This window comes from Diplotaxodon limnothrissa, linkage group LG2 (assembly GCF_057381915.1).
Source record: "Diplotaxodon limnothrissa isolate DT_005_m linkage group LG2, D_limnothrissa_male_GT1.1, whole genome shotgun sequence".
In the NCBI taxonomy this organism is placed as follows: Eukaryota; Metazoa; Chordata; class Actinopteri; order Cichliformes; family Cichlidae; genus Diplotaxodon; species Diplotaxodon limnothrissa.
In genome coordinates, this window is record NC_140597.1 from 40184534 (window position 1) to 40200251 (window position 15718).

Here is a 15718-nt window from a genome sequence, read left to right on the forward strand (position 1 = left end):
ATGTAATTACACTGCATCTAAAAATGCGCTAAGACATTGGTTTTATTGACATTACATATAAAAGATGTGAAAGTGTGCAACTTGGATGTTTTCATAGTCTGTTTTGCTCCCTCTGGATGTTTTACTGGCTCTCCTCTGCAGGCTCATCAGCAGCATCAGCAGGCCGTGGGTACTGGAAGCGGGCTGGATCGTACAGATCATCCCTGGGGTTGTAGGGTAGAGGGTGCTGGTAGTAGTAAGGGTGAGGGTAGTAGGTTACTTTCTTAATGGGTGCAGGAGGTGCTGGCTCCTCCACATGTTCCTCCTCTTCTTCCTCCTCGACCGGAGGGGGTGGCGGGACCACAACCTTTCCTTTGATGGGCCTGGGTGGGTTGTCAATCAGGCAGTCGGGATCCCAGTAGGGGTCACAATCGTACTCCATGCCCTTAAAGGTGCGGATGTGAGCTGGGGGAGACTTCTTGACAAAGACAGGTGGAGGTGGGCCAGATTTCTTAGGAGGAGGTGGTTGAGGCACTGCCACGGGAGCTGGTGCAACCTTCTGGGGAGTGCAGTGGGGGTGGTACCGAGGGTCACAGAGCACAGGTACTGCACCTGTGGGCATGTAGACAATGTGAGGCTTGCAGAGGGGGTCCTTTTGGTTACACAGGTAGAGCACATCGGCCTGTGAAATGGCTGGAGCAATAGGAAGAGCAGGAGGCTCTGTGGGTCTTGGGACCCCTTTCATTGGCGGTGGAGGAGGAGGAGGAGCAACAACTTTGCACTTCTTGTCTGTGGCTGGGTCACACATGATCATAGGCACTCCCAGTTTGCTCTGGAAATAGGAAGCATCAGGGCCGTAGGTGTGCTCCAGGTACCTCATCTGCTGGTAGAGCATTCGCAGCTTGTCGATCTCATAGAGCTGAGAGGCGGAAAAAGAGTAAAGGAAAGACAAACTCAGGTTTATTTATGTAGCATCAAACTGCAAAAAAAAAAAAAAAAAGCTGCCACAAGTAGATTTATAATCTTCAGTTGGTTAAGAAAGAAACCCTGAGACACATTTAAAATCTGAAATCGTTCATGATTATATGTGTTTTTAAATTAAAAAGCTCAGTTGTAATCGCACTTCTCGACTAAGCCGAGAGGTGATGTGTTTTGAATCCCAAAATCCCGACCCTCTGAGATCAAAATGAAAAATCTTTTTTCTTCCTGCTTTTTTTTAAACTATGAAGGTTTAGATTTAAAATCTTCCACATCCAGATACAACATGTTGGTGCTGATTTTAAACAACCAGAACCTGGACTGAATTCAAAATTTAACATCCTTATTAGCTAAAATCTTACATTTGCTGGTCTGCAAAGGTGACTTGTCACAGTTTTCTGTTACTACAAAGAATGTTTAAAATAAAGAACACCTACAGTGACACATTCTGAGGTGCTTATATAGACGGTGAATATTTGGGCTACCCCAGGAAGCCCAAAGTGTTTCTTACCCCCTCAGTGTGTCCGATGCTGCTGTAGTATTTGTAGTAAGCCTGGAAGTCTGGGTTTCCTCTGTACCACCGAGGGTCCGCATTACGCTTTGGTCTGGAGTGAGTCAGAAAATCATTTGCTTTCTCTGCATCAATGCTAACATCGCCTACAGGGACCATCTCTGTAAAAAGAGGAGATGAAGCTGAGTCTTTCAAAAACAGTTGGAAAAACAGCACCGCTGCATAAAGCCTCAGAAAATTGTTCTTTTTTAACTTACGTTCCTGCTTTATGACATTCAACAAAGATTTGGCCTCCAGCAGGCCTGAAAGAGGATGAAAAATAATTTGTGGATGTTGATTTTGATTGTTTTTGAGAGGTGAACCTGTGACATTGTGAAGTAAAAGAAGCAGAGCAGACCTGGGAGAAACACAAGACAGAAGAGTGCCCCCACCAAGCACGATGAAGAAATCATCTTGAACCTCTGTGATCATGAAGAAAAGGAAATGATCATTTTGAGGAAAACTGTTAGTTCGTACAAAATAACTCTGAATCAATTACATTTCACATCTACACATTTAACAAAGGTATGTGTCTAATACCAAAATTCAATTGTAAGACATAAAAATATGTCTTCAGGTAAAACTGTTCTGCAATCTGATGCTCTAAATGCAAAGATTAATATAGACTGTAGAATATAAATGTGGCTTGCAATTAATAACTTTATTAATTCAAATTATATTTTTGCTTCTTATTGCACGACCCAATATTGTAAAGAAAACACATCTGCCCGTTTTACTCACCTGACTCGGGAGGCAGTCTTCACTGGTCTGAACAAGGCTGAGTGGGTTAAATACACATCTCAGCGTCGGTTACCCTGTAACATTATCTTCTATCCAATCGGACTCTACCGACTTTGAGACCGAAATCTTGTCTCCACCTTCCTTTTAATACACTTTAATGTGGGGCCTTTGGCGCCAATTAAGAACAGAAAGCCTCAGGACCTTTGCAGCAAAGCCATAAAACAAAACAGACTTCAAATGGAAACTCCCCATTAAGTGTGGAAGTGAAGCATCACCTGCTGGGGCAACTGCAACCGTAGTGAAAATGCTGCCTACTAACACAATATCCATGCCAGAAAAGCTTACAAAAAACATAGATGACAACCCATGTTGCCTTAAACATACATTCATAATGAGACTTCACAGATTTCTGAAACACCACCGGTTTCTAAAGGTTATTTTTACCCAGTGAACACCTGCTTTTTGAACACAGGACAGCTATCTACAGAAAAAGCCGCCTTTGTCTCGGCATGTTCAATACTCAGACTGCATTCTTACTGAAGGCCGTCATACTAAACATACATGCAATAACACACACTGGTCAGTTTAATGTTATTCTCCCACATTCCCCAATCATAACGATGTCAAATGTGATAAATAGATTGTGAATAATGTCCATGATGAAAATATAATTTCCAAGTTTACATTGTTTTAGCTTCTTGCTGTATTAGATGCAATTATTTAGATACATGTCATCAGTAGACCAAAACATTTAGGTGACACATGATTACTAGTTACTCTACCGAGACAGTGCATACAATGTGTTAGTGGGTTACAGGATCATTCATCATACAGCTGGAAGCTTGCGGTTTTGAAAGCTAGATTTGGCAGCATTAAACATTTGTTGCCTTTTCTGAATATCCAAGCCTTTTGAAATCTTTGGTTCAGTGACTCACAAACCCAAAGTCGTGCGGGTTTTGTCTTTCAACATGAAAATTGTGACTTGCAGACCTGTATGTTTTGTGGGCAGGCGTTACTCAAAGGATTAGCGAGGCGTCCCCACTGTGAAACCAGGTGTTCATACACATTTCTTCATCCCACATTATGTGCACAGAAGACTCGGCACCAGGCAGAGTATTGAACCATCATTTTATTTTAACTCTCACAATACAAGGCTCAATATAAATTTGTCTGATTTGCATCATCAAGTATAAAATGTACAGAAATGCTCAATGTTAAACGGATGCTTGCAGCCAAACCACAGGAAATACTTCACAATACTAACTTCTGACGTACATATTTACAAGCAAGGTACTGTTAACAGGATTCTTCGGGAGTTCTGGGTTTCCATTAGCTGGAATTCTCGCAATAAGAGTCATATTTAAAAAGAATCTTCCATCTGCTGGACTTACAAAATGCTTAACCTCATTACAAGTCTGTAGAAAACCCACAACAAAGAGTCCCCCACCCTCCCTCAGGTGACTGAAACAAAATGTGCATGAAGGCGTGTCCCGGGTTGTTCAGACGAAAGTGATGCGCGTGCGGGCCTGGTTGACCTGCCACACGTTCAGCTCTTCGTACTCCTCCAAGGCCTCCTGGAACTGGGCGGGCGTGAAGCCACGAGAGACGCAACGTTGCTCTGCTTCAGCCATGCGAACCAACCCACCGGCTCCACGGCCCTCTGCGGCGAGCTCGCGCACCAGAGAGAAGATGACGTCGGCCGGTCGCTGCGTCCTGCAGATGAGAAAGCAGATATTTAAAAAAAAAAAGTTAACTTTAAAGCCTCAAGGAATTTTGAATAAACCTACTCAGAAATGGCACAAAGTAAGGCATGTAAACATACTACATGTACACGTACGAATGCACAAACTACATTTCCTGCTCGTTTTGAACATGCTGTCGTGTGAACAGAGCTCCATAAAAATCAAGCAAGTTTTACAGCTTCCTTCAGGACATGCAAGAAACTCATAAAACAGCTCTGAATCAGATGACATCCAGTCATGTTAGTCTGAGCTCACTGAAAGCCATATTTAAAAAAAACAGGCCTGGTTTTTAGCTCTAACCTTGTGGTGCTGGATTTGTCAGCCTGTAATGAATCCTTGGACATCTCCATCAGCCTCATGGCCTCGTTTACATCTTCCTTCTCTACGGTGTCCATCATGCGAAGTCGAGCCTGAAGTAGGGAGTTAAAGGTGAAGATAATGCTAAGACTGTAGTTTGAGTGAATGCACGAATAAGAGTTAAAAATAATCCTACAATATCCATCTCAACTTAGGCTGCGCTGTGCCGGCACTGTCAGACCGAGACAAGTGCAATGCCCTCTGGGATGCCCGGCAATTGCCCAAGTCTCCGCCTCTCAACACCAGCTAGTCTCTCTATAGCATGAAATCAAAACAGCACACAAAAGATCCCATCTGAATACTGTTATGATCAATTTGGGATTTTTGTAGAATACACTGATGACAGTCCTGGCCATGGTCAGTTTTGCATGGGTTTGCACAGCTGGTCCTTATGCACACAGGCTGACTGCCCACCCTGCAAAGCTGGCCAGGATCAGCAAAGACATTAAAGCAGCTCCCTCGTGGTCATGAAGAGGAAAATACCAAATGAGTCATCTGAAAACACACAAATAAGCTGATGTGCAGCTGTGGCACCAATACTGCTTGTGGCTGTGTTTTGCCCCCTTGTGGACATCTGTGTGCAGCATATTGCCTACCTGTTAACCTGAAGTGCTGGTTTTGCAGTAGGTGGATGACTGCTACCTGCACAAACAGCACTTTTGACAACCAGAGGCAGAGATGATACAAGACAGACTTAATTCAAGCTTTTTAAATAATATTCATGTTGTGAGTGGGTGTAGCATTTTTGCTACTGGGACTGGTTTTGGCAGTCAGAGATTTTTGTCCAGCGTGGGAAAGAAGTGCTCACAATGCAGTAGGCCAGATTATCATCACTACCTGCACTGTAAGCACTTTATCCCACACTGGACGATCGATCAAGACAATTTAATTCCATTAAAAGCTCCACAAAAGTTGTGCAACCGAACCCCATACGACACTTGTCTGCAAATGTAAGTTCCACTGAAGTTTGATGAAAAACAATTGTAACCCTGTTTCACTTCTTAAAACAAATGTCTGACAAAATTATAACCCTCCTGCAGGAGTTCAATCAGTGAGATTGGCCTCTAAATGTTTCCAGCCACCCACTACTACTCAAGTGGATGTGGAATTCTTACCAGTGCAGTGGAGAGGCGCAGGATGGAGAGGAGCGTACGAGCAGAGGTGAAGGTGGTGTCTTTGCTGACCCGAGCCTCTTTTCTCATTTCCACGTAAGCAGCAGTGATGTAATCGGCCAGTGACTCGGGCACCACAGGCTGCCGCTTCTTGCACAGAGATATATAACGCCTGATGGAAATTACATTTGTCATTAGTTAATATTGCCTATTACGCAGACCTATTTGAAGTAAATTATCTGAGCTACAACAATAACCTTCATGTGTTCATTTTTAAACATGCAAATTCTCACCTCATCAGTTTCATGTCAATAGGGGTGAAGTGTGAGGGCGGTTGGCGGGAGTGCTGGTGCACGTAGGTGATGTGCTGGGCCAGACGCAGGTCAGCATCAGCATCTGGTTTGTCCTGGATGAGCCACAGCAAGTCGAAACGGGAGAGCAGAGCAGCTGGCAGCTGAATGTTCTGCTCGATGCTCTTCCGGGGATTGTAGCGGCCATAGGCGGGGTTAGCTGCTGCTAGAATAGAGCAACGGGCGTTGAGGGAGGTCATGATGCCAGCCTGGAAGGGAGATTAAATAAACTTGAGTGTGGATGTTAAACAGGCATTGAATGTTTCCAGATACTTCCCCTAATACACTCCCCCCCCCCCCAGTACTGGCAGTAATTAAGGATACCTTAGCAATGGAGATGGTCTGTTGTTCCATGACTTCATGGATGGCGGTTCGATCTGCATCCGCCATCTTATCAAACTCATCAATGCAGCAGATGCCCAGGTCAGCCAGAACTAAGGCTCCTCCTTCTAGAGTCATCTCACCGGTTAGGGGGTCACGCATCACTGCCGCAGTCAGACCGACCCCAGATGAACCACGACCTGTTGTGTACTGGCCTGAACAGCAGACAGGGAACAAGAAAAAGCTACAATTAGCTGTTGATCAAACGGTTAATACTTCAAGCTTCACTCAGAATAAAACTTCCAATTATATGACAGGCTGTTGGCATTCAAAACTTTGCATTAAAACAAAAAGCGAGTGCTCTAATCAAACTATCCCACCAGAAGTTAAGCCGTCACAGTGTAGGACCTAATGGAAAGTAAACGCCATACTAGATAAAGCATTAAACCAGATAGGGGACAACAAACAGGACTCACTTCGAGGAGCCAGACGATCAATGTAGGACAGCAGCTGGGACTTGGCGACTCCTGGATCTCCCATCAGGCAGATATTAATGTTGCCTTGAGGAAGAAGAGACAACGGAGTAAGAGCACTGCAGTGATTACAACATTTAATGAGGAAAAACAACTTCAAAGAAATGTACCTATGGAATAAAAAAGTTTGGTCTTGTGCCAGCGTGATAAAGGAGCATAAATTATATTAAAATTATACATTCAAATTAGTATTAGAAAGCTATGTTACAATATGATGAAACAGAAGAAAAGGATTCTGCCGTTATAATCTTGTTTGTCCTCACCTCTGATTTTCATGCCTTTGGGAGCCTGTTCCACTCCTCCAACCAGCAACAGCAGCAAAGCCTTCTTCACATCTTCGTGTCCATAGATCTCTGGCGCTATGGAGCCAGCTAGCTTCTCATAAAATCCTTCATCTATAAAGAAAAAAAATTCACCTCAGACACTAAAGACCAAGGTCTCAGTTTATGTGTTCCTATTGTAGTGATGTCCAACAAACAGACCTGTGATGCTTCGCAACTCCTCATCGGTCAGCTCCTCGTTACCTAGTTCATCATCCTCAGTCTTGTTCATGAGTGTAATGCTGTGACACTCCAGATAGGTTTCTGACAGGAGACCCTGAAAAGAGCAAAACCACAATACATTTCAGTTTCTTTCTGGAGATGAGATTATTGCAGTAGCCCATGTGTACTTTGACAAGCAGATTATACCTGAACAGCCTGACTGAAGCCTGTGCGCAGCAGAGGGAGGAAGATTCCTGTGATGGCTACGTGGTCTCCTGGCTGGGCAAGACGTGTGTTTTCGCCACGCACGTACACCGTCATGCTCCTTGGGATGTTTCCAACAGGTACTTGGTCACTCTGTGTAATACCAGACAAAACTTGTGAGCTAATGTTAACCAAAACAACTGAATACAAACATAACAAGTTTGGGAGTTTCTTACGTGTTCCTGAATACGCAGTTCCTGGAACTTGATGAATTTGGAGCCTCTCGTCTGCAAGTACAGTCGCCCTCCAGATTTGTTGGTGACACACTCTTGGCTGGGACACATAACAAGCGGCATGAAGGAAGGAGACTGGATCTGAAGGAAAACGAGAGGATACGATGAAAAACTTTGTTCCTGTGAAAGCATATAGATGTATAGATCAGGGGTGTCAAACTCAAACACACAGTGGGCCAAAATTCAAAACTGGAACCAAGTCGCGGGCTAACGTTAATATTTATTGAAATATATTTGTTCCTCCAGATATAAGAATGAATCTTTTCTTATGGACTAAAACACGTTTTGCTGAAAAACTGAATATGGAACAAGCAAAGCTTAATACTAAACAATATATATATTAGCTGTGTAATACCAGTAGGCCAGCTCTGATAGTAATTTGGTATGGATTCGACACCTATGGTATAGATGATTAAAAACCGTCTTACTGGTTGGTAGGTCTCAGCGCCACACTGGTCACATGTGTATGTAGCCACGGCCATCATCGGTTTGACCTCAGTCGCTCGAGTCACAATACCCCGAACTGCAACCAGGTGACCGATGCTGTCGGCTCGAATATCACGCACCACTTTGGGTTTAGAGGTGCTTGGAGCTTTAAAGTAAAGCTCGCTGTGGGAAGAAGTTCACAGTTGTATAATCAAAGGACAAATAAAGACATGCAGTAAAAGCTCAGCTCTGAATCCGATTCAACTTACAATCTCCTCATGAGTTCAGGTGGGTATTGATTACGAGGGTCTCTTGTATCTGCAGGGTCACGACCCCTTTGTTCCATCATCAGCCTGTGCTCAATGTACACATCCAGAGAATCTTTGGCAATAATCTATGTATTTAAAAAAAAATAAAATTAAAAATAGACGCATTAATCCTGGGCAAAAATCACAATAGCAATTCATTTTTGGCACTTCTTAAACTGATCAACATACATCTCTTTCCTTGTACTCTGGCAGCAGCTCGTGGACAGCATCAGCAAACAGCGCTGTGTAACGTTTAGCATTCTCACAGATGCTCTCGACCAGCTCGGGGTCTTCTTCAGCCACATCATCCAGATCCACAAAAAGAGCCACCCGCTCCCTGTGGGCCAGCGCCACCTGCAATTAATTAGATGATCACCCAACAATTACACAACCATCTTTGCAGCTACTACTAACGCCAAACACACCTTCATCTACATTTAGAAGCAAAAAGGGAATTATGCATTTCGTAAATAGGTAAGAGCCTTTTTCCATCTTTCACATGGAAGCTTGATTAAGAGCCATTTAGTTTTGCTTTCACTTTTACATTTTAATGCAATCCACCCAAAACTATTCTACTTATAACAAAAATAACTAGTTCAAATAAACATTTACATTTATGATTTTGTCAAATCATAAATGTCTGCTTGTAAAGACAACAAATGGTGTCAAAGAACAGTGTAGCTAAAATGTTTTATTCACTGACCAGTGAAGCATCAGCGCTCATTAGCACACCAGATTTGTACTTTTTCTTTTAAGTGCAATAATATCAAAAATCTGCAATGAACCAACTCTGAAAACTAAATCTATACTCATTATTTCTGTAGTATACTCACAAGTTGGGCTCCATACTTGAACAGCTTCTTCCCGTTGTCATCCTCTGTGTAAAATTCCTGCAGGAACCTTTTGCATTTTTCTGCAAAACAACCAAAAAATACCTTCAGTACAATTTAACAGGAGGGAGACGAGAAAACAAACAAACAAAAAAACCCAGACAGGCCACATGCAGCAAACACTAGGTGGAGATTGATTGTTAGCCCCACACACACACACACACACACACACACACACACACACACACACACACAAAGAAAAGGCTGTTTACTTTAGTTCCCTTTAAACAATAAATCTTATTTCTGAGCTTAAAATCTGTTTAAATTGTTGATTAACACCACCAGCAATGGGCCTACACACTGTGAGCTAATTTGTTGTCCTGCGACGACCCCCTTTGTTGAGTAACATGGCATCCTGTAATCTCGATGAGTCACTACTGCCTTACAGTAAAGCACAAACTGCCACTGATGTGTTACATGATGCCAACTCCGCTCTGACGTTTCCACATAATAGTTTTAGAGCGAAATAACTGGCGACACGCAGCAGATAGCTTCTGGGCAATAATGTAAATACAACAACAGGCGCGCTCAGTTCAGGGTCCATTTTTTTTTTGGAAAATATCCCCCCACTTCTCGAAAGAGCCACAACTGTTAACAATATTTAATTCAGCGCTTCGAGAAACGAAACTACTCTTGGCCGTGATACATAAAATACTCCACTTACTTTGACGCGGTAGCAGCAAATCCGCACCTCTGCTTTTTTTATTTCTCTCTTCGAGGATGTTATTGTAAACAAAGCAGCACATGGCTTTTTGTGCCCAGTCACTCGCGGTATCCCTCCGCCATCCCTCCGCTCTTAAAAACAGTCCCGGCTGTTGTTTTCAAACCACAGCCAGCCATCTTCTAATGTTAGCCTAGGGTTAGCCGGGGTGTACTGAACACAAGGCGCAGGCAGCCCCATCACTGCGAGCTTATTGCTCTTAATCTCTTGGCGGTGGAAGTAGCTTTCTTAATGCTATCGATGGTTCATGCACCACAAACTTCAGCCTTTAAGCGGTCGGTTAGATTCACGAATGATGACTCGGGTGTTTGTGAAGTTTATTCGGACCTTTAGAGTGCCTCAAGCACCGCTGCAAATTTAAACTTACCGTAACGTAACGTTGATGGTGTTGTTATAATGGTCGATTTTTAGTAAAACCCTGCCCTTTTAGATGTTTGTGTAACAGAAATAAAGTTTGTTTACCCAAAGTAAACAATCATTTAGAGTCTTCTTACGTTTTTAGAAATATATATACATAGTGACCCTCAGCGTAAACGTGCTAAACACAGAACAGCACGTTAACAGGTTAACTGACAGCAGCTAGCTCGCGGTTACTAGTTAACCCGATTTGAAGACGTTTAAACACCTCAACTAAACTCTAAATGTGGACATTATAAAATTCAGTTATTAAAAAGCGAAGTAGGGGTTAACTTACTGCCATTGTGTACCATTAAATGTTAAGGTTGCGCTCGCGTTTGATATGAACTTAGCTAGCATTTGAGTGGCCTTTATAAAGTTATCTGAAACGATGATCAACTTTTCAGCCTAGTGCTTTATCTTTGACTTTAAATGTTACACATTAAAAATGAAAAACTTCGCGACATTAATGATTATCTTTAGTCGAACAGCTCGTGTAACTGTTGAGACATGTGCTTGCTGCTGCACAGTGGCGCCTGCTCCTTTGTTTAAGGATCCATCCGGGTCACCGTGGAGCCAACAGCCTCTGTCGGTCGCGCGCGCGCACGCACACACACACACACAGTACCGAAGTCGTTATCAAGAGGATAGCTAATGTTCACACAAGTTTGTGCAACTTATTTTTAACACTGCTCCCGTGTGTCGCGCGTTTCTTGACACCATGTGCAAGCACTCATTTATTTTCTATCATTGTTTTCTTTCAAGTTGAGTTAGTAATGAAACGAAGCGGTAATGTTGCGCTTTCGCACATGAAATCAAATTTTATATTATATCCAACTTCATAGCCAGTACACCCCGTGATATACGTTCACCAAGGTTTCGTGTGGGATTTTAGAAGTCATTTGGTAAAAAGTTGACTAAAACGGCCAACCTGTTGCTGCCATGACGTTAAAGATGAAACATTACCTTTCTCTGCTTCGTAATCCTTGCGAGCCATGATTGCAGGTATTGCGCTTCAGTTAAGATAACTTACTTCCAAAAACGCGAGGGGAGAAACGCAATTTATCTCAAAGCTCGGTCTTTTTAAAAAAAAAATTCACTAACACCGGACACTTATTCACTAGCAGCCAGCGCTTCTCCCCTATCTCTGTACAAGAAGTGGCGCGAGTCTGACGTCTCCCTCAGCCAATAGAGTCGCTTCTTTCGGCGGGGAGAGGCGGGATTCGGTGGTGGCGCGAAAACTGCGGGCAGTCTGGTGTCACCTGACTGTGCGAACTTCCGCCCCGTTTGTCAGGAATGGCGCGAAATGCGATGATTGGATTCATGAGCAACCCAGTGTCAACAGGGTGAGCGTGGAACGAATGAACCCAACATAATGTCATGATTTACAGCTGTATTTTACGGAAGCGTAGAGCTGCCACCCAGGCAAAAGAAAAATACAAGTGTATCACGTTATAACGTGAAAGGTTTATTGTTCTAACAAGATACTTTTCCTGTTTGTACAATATACTTTTCACGTTTGAACAACATAATATCACGTTATTACAATATACATAATCATCACGTTCGTACAATATAATATTTATATTGTACGAACGTGATAATTGATTCCTTCCTTATATGAATGGTCATTCTTTTTTGTTTGTTTGTTCTAGTGACAGATTATTTGTGTTTGTTTTTAGCAAATACATCTGCAGTGTTTGAATTGTACACCAAAAGCTACTGGCAGTTCAGTTCAAAACTTAATAGGAACATTTTTTCATACAGCCTTATCATCTCATCTAATCGACTGCGAGAAAGGAAAAAAAACATATTTATCAACGTGTCAGAGCACTCCTTACATTGTGGTACATCTTATCTCCTATTATATTGTACGAACATAATCATCACGTTCGTACAATATAATATTTATATTGTACGAACGTGATAATTATGTATATTGTAATAACGTGATATTATGTTGTTCAAACGTGAAAAGTATATTGTACAAACAGGAAAAGTATCTTGTTAGAACAATAAACCTTTCACGTTATAACGTGATACACTTGTATTTTTCTTTTGCCTGGGTGGCAGCTCTACGCTTCAGTAGTATTTCCCCATTTTATAACTTACATGTTATATAGCAAATGTTTTTCTGACATTTTCTCACATATGGAAATATAATGAAAATGTCGCACATTTTAATTGTCATTAGGTTGTATGGAAGCTTGTTTGTGGCTTAAAAGTGCCTGTCATAGCCAAGTCAACATTTTGATGAGTCTTAAAACTTTGACTTATTGAGCAGCTCAACTTTAAGTTACTTACAACTAGGAATAAATTTTGAGACGCCTAATAATCACCCCCCCTCCCAATTAATTTTCTGTATACAGTGCTGAATCACAACAGTAGTTATATAAATTAGCCATTTATCACAACAGTTGAGGGTGAGGGGAGGAAGACAGACAAGTACTTTAAAGCCATTTCAGAGAAAGTCAAAATTTCTAGATAAATAACCTCAAGTTTTGATTAATTAAATAGAGAAAACCTAAAGCTGATTCTTAAGGTTTTTGATCACTGTAAAATACCACCGTATATCTTCAATCAATCAATCAATCTTTATTTATAAAGCACTTTTCATACAGAAAAAATGTAGCACAAAGTGCTTTACATAGTTAAAAGCAGCCCACCCCACCCTCCAACTCACTCCCCACACTCTCAATACACATATATCCCCCCACCCCCACCCACACACACATACACACACGCGCACACTTAAAGAGTAAAAATTGGGCTGGGCTCGCATGAGCCAAGTGAGGAAACATTATAACAGAGAGCCGTCTGCACCGGGAGCCGGTCACAGACCGCAGCCTCCGGGCTGGGCACACAGCAGGAGGGAAGCCAAGGAGCCCCCCAACCAGGCTGAGAGGACCCCAGAGACCCAGCAGCCACGGTCAATAACAGCCCCGGTGCAGAGAGCGCCCTCCGAGGAAACACTGGAGATATGACGCAATACGATATATACAGGGTAAAATGATAAAATAAATAAGAACAGGATACAATATAAATATAAATATAAATAGAGTAAGAAGATTAATAAGATGAATAAGAATAAAATCAAAAAATATTAGGTAAATCCTAAATTAATAATAGAATAACAGGATAGAATAAATAAGCATAAAAAATAAATAAACGCTAAGTAAAAGCTAAATTAAAAAGGTGGGTCTTGAGCCTGTTCTTAAAAACATGTACGTTCTCTGCGGCCCTGAGCTCCTCCGGCAGGCTGTTCCACAGACGAGGACCATACCACTGAAAAGCTGCCTCTCCGTGAGTATGTGTCCTGACTTTAGGGACAATCAAAAGGCCAGCACCAGAGGACCTCAGGGTCCGCGAGGGTTCGTATGGTAAAAGCAGATCTGAGAGATAAGAAGGCCTAAGACCATTAAGACATTTAAAAACCAATAAAAGAACTTTAAAATCGATCCTGAAACACACGGGGAGCCAGTGCAACGATTCTAAAACCGGTGTAATGTGGGCCCGCCCTCTGGTCTTCGTCAGCACACGAGCTGCCGAGTTTTGCAAGAGTTGTAAAGTTGAAATATTCTTCTTAGGAAGACCAGAGAGCAGGGCAGTAATCAATGCGACTGGTAATAAAAGCATGCATCAGCATCTCCGTGTTGGCCCGAGAGAGAATAGGGCGACTCTGGCTATATTTTTTAGATGATAAAATCCAATTTTGGTTACATGTTTAATATGTGGGATAAAACCAAGCTCAGAGTCAAAAATAACACCCAGGTTTTTCACTTGTAGCAAAGGACATAGTGAAAATGCCTCTAATTTAGACAAGAGTTTCTCTCTCTGAGCCTCAGGACCGACAATTAAAACTTCAGTTTTGTCCTGGTTAAGCTGTAAAAAGTTTTCTGCCATCCAAGATCTTATATCCAAGATACAGTTAAAAAGGGCATCCATTGGTCTGGTGTCATCAGGAGACACGGAGATGTACAGCTGCGTGTCATCAGCGTAACTGTGGAAGTTCACTCCATGCCTCCTGATGACACTGCCGAGAGGGAGCATATACAAATTAAAAAGTACAGGGCCTAGAACCGACCCTTGAGGCACACCACATGTCATTTTATGGATCTTAGAGGAGCATGTATCCATACTCACCATAAAAGTTCTGTCTGAGAGATAGGAAGTGAACCAGTTGTGTACAGCACCAGAGAGGCCCACCATGTGTTTTAGTCTGTTTAAAAGAATAGCGTGGTCTACTGTATCAAAGGCTGCGCTTAGATCCAGTAGCACCAGGACTGAGAGCTTTTGGGCGTCCCAGTTACATCTAAGATCATTTAAAACCTTTAGGAGAGCCGTCTCTGTGCTGTGGTTCACCCTAAATCCAGACTGGAATATCTCCAGGATCTGTCTATCATTGAGAAAATCAGTAATCTGAGTAAAAACAAGTTTTTCTAAGACTTTACTTAAAAATGGTAAGTTGGATACAGGTCTGTAGTTATTAAAATCATTACAATCCAAATTGCTCTTCTTCAGAAGGGGCCTCACCACCGCCGTTTTAAAGGCAGCAGGGAAGACACCCAACTGAAGAGAGCAATTCATCATGTATAAAAGCTCAGCCTCAAAAAATCCATAAAGTGTTTTAAAGAGTGAAGAAGGAATTGGATCTAAAGGACATGTGGTGGGTCTCACTGTGGAGAAAACCTTCTGAAAGTTCTCAGCATTAACCAGGACAAAGCTGTCCAGTGTCTCCTCAGGTACAATCGAGCCCTCAGATGTGTTTACAATCATATCGCGATTAGATAAAATATCAGATCTGATGGCGCTGATCTTTCCCCTGAAGTGGTCTGCAAACTGCTCACAGAGCGAGTCTGTGGGGGTTCTTTTGGAGCTTTTAAAATCAGGGTTAAATAAATGATCTATGGTGGAAAAGAGGACCTTGGGATTATTTTTGTTAATACTGATTATTTTGGCGAAGTATGAATTTCTTGACTTCCTTAATGTATTATTGTACATTTTAAGTTGCTCGGAAAATATTTGATGGTTGATATTATTTTTATTTTTCCTCCATCTCCTTTCTGCTGCCCTGCAATTTCTTTTGAGTTTTTTGACTTCTTCGTTTCTCCAGGGTGATGCATGTTTTACGTTAATCTTTTTGGTGGTGAGTGGAGCAACGGAGTCAAGGCTTTTCTTCAGTTTGCTGTTAAAATAACTAAAAATCAAATCGCAGGATGCAGGTAAAATCACAGGGGGGCATTTGACTAAAACCTTGGTAAAATTTGCAGCCACTTCAGAGGTTAGATAGCGCCTCCTCACAGTTCGCACTGAGGTCTTCCGCTGAATAAAATCT

At 42.2% G+C, this 15718-nt stretch overlaps 2 protein-coding genes across 3 annotated transcripts; both read right to left on the minus strand.

Annotated features, from left to right (window-relative positions):
* Positions 1-121: 121 nt before the first annotated feature.
* On the minus strand, positions 122-1920 carry and4 (actinodin4). The gene is made up of 4 exons (XM_085373666.1): positions 1866-1920; positions 1726-1770; positions 1469-1629; positions 122-898 (listed from the first exon to the last, which is right to left on the minus strand). Exons 1-4 carry the CDS (start codon positions 1918-1920, stop codon positions 122-124), a joined length of 1038 nt encoding a protein of 345 aa, XP_085229792.1.
* A 1487-nt stretch (positions 1921-3407) lies between these two features.
* Positions 3408-11502, minus strand: mcm7 (minichromosome maintenance complex component 7). Of its 2 annotated transcripts, none has more exons than XM_085373681.1 (15): positions 11350-11502; positions 9210-9289; positions 8566-8730; positions 8338-8462; positions 8071-8251; positions 7586-7723; positions 7353-7502; positions 7146-7260; positions 6927-7058; positions 6607-6690; positions 6134-6345; positions 5753-6018; positions 5463-5631; positions 4291-4400; positions 3408-3961 (listed from the first exon to the last, which is right to left on the minus strand). In XM_085373681.1, the coding sequence occupies exons 1-15, from the start codon at positions 11378-11380 to the stop codon at positions 3748-3750; spliced, it is 2172 nt and encodes a 723-aa protein (XP_085229807.1). In that variant the 5' UTR covers positions 11381-11502; the 3' UTR covers positions 3408-3747. The 2 variants fall into 2 exon arrangements, with proteins under 2 accessions (XP_085229807.1, XP_085229804.1); XM_085373678.1 differs by lacking the exon at positions 11350-11502 and adding an exon at positions 9931-10012.
* Positions 11503-15718: the final 4216 nt, after the last annotated feature.

What these genes read in the sequence shown, in the direction of transcription:
- and4 (XM_085373666.1), bottom strand. Translation starts at nt 1,920, where the DNA reads ATGATTTCTTCATCGTGCTTGGTGGGGGCACTCTTCTGTCTTGTGTTT. An exon ending in GAATGTCATAAAGCAGGAAC is followed by an intron (nt 1,630 to 1,725) that starts GTAAGTTAAAAA and finishes CTCTTTTTACAG; the next exon opens with AGATGGTCCCTGTAGGCGAT. An exon ending in GCATCGGACACACTGAGGGG is followed by an intron (nt 899 to 1,468) that starts GTAAGAAACACT and finishes TCCGCCTCTCAG; the next exon opens with CTCTATGAGATCGACAAGCT.
- mcm7 (XM_085373678.1), bottom strand. Translation starts at nt 10,012, where the DNA reads ATGTGCTGCTTTGTTTACAATAACATCCTCGAAGAGAGAAATAAAAAA. An exon ending in TTTGCTGCTACCGCGTCAAA is followed by an intron (nt 9,290 to 9,930) that starts GTAAGTGGAGTA and finishes GTTGTTTTGCAG; the next exon opens with AAAAATGCAAAAGGTTCCTG. An exon ending in GACAAATCCAGCACCACAAG is followed by an intron (nt 3,962 to 4,290) that starts GTTAGAGCTAAA and finishes TCTCATCTGCAG; the next exon opens with GACGCAGCGACCGGCCGACG.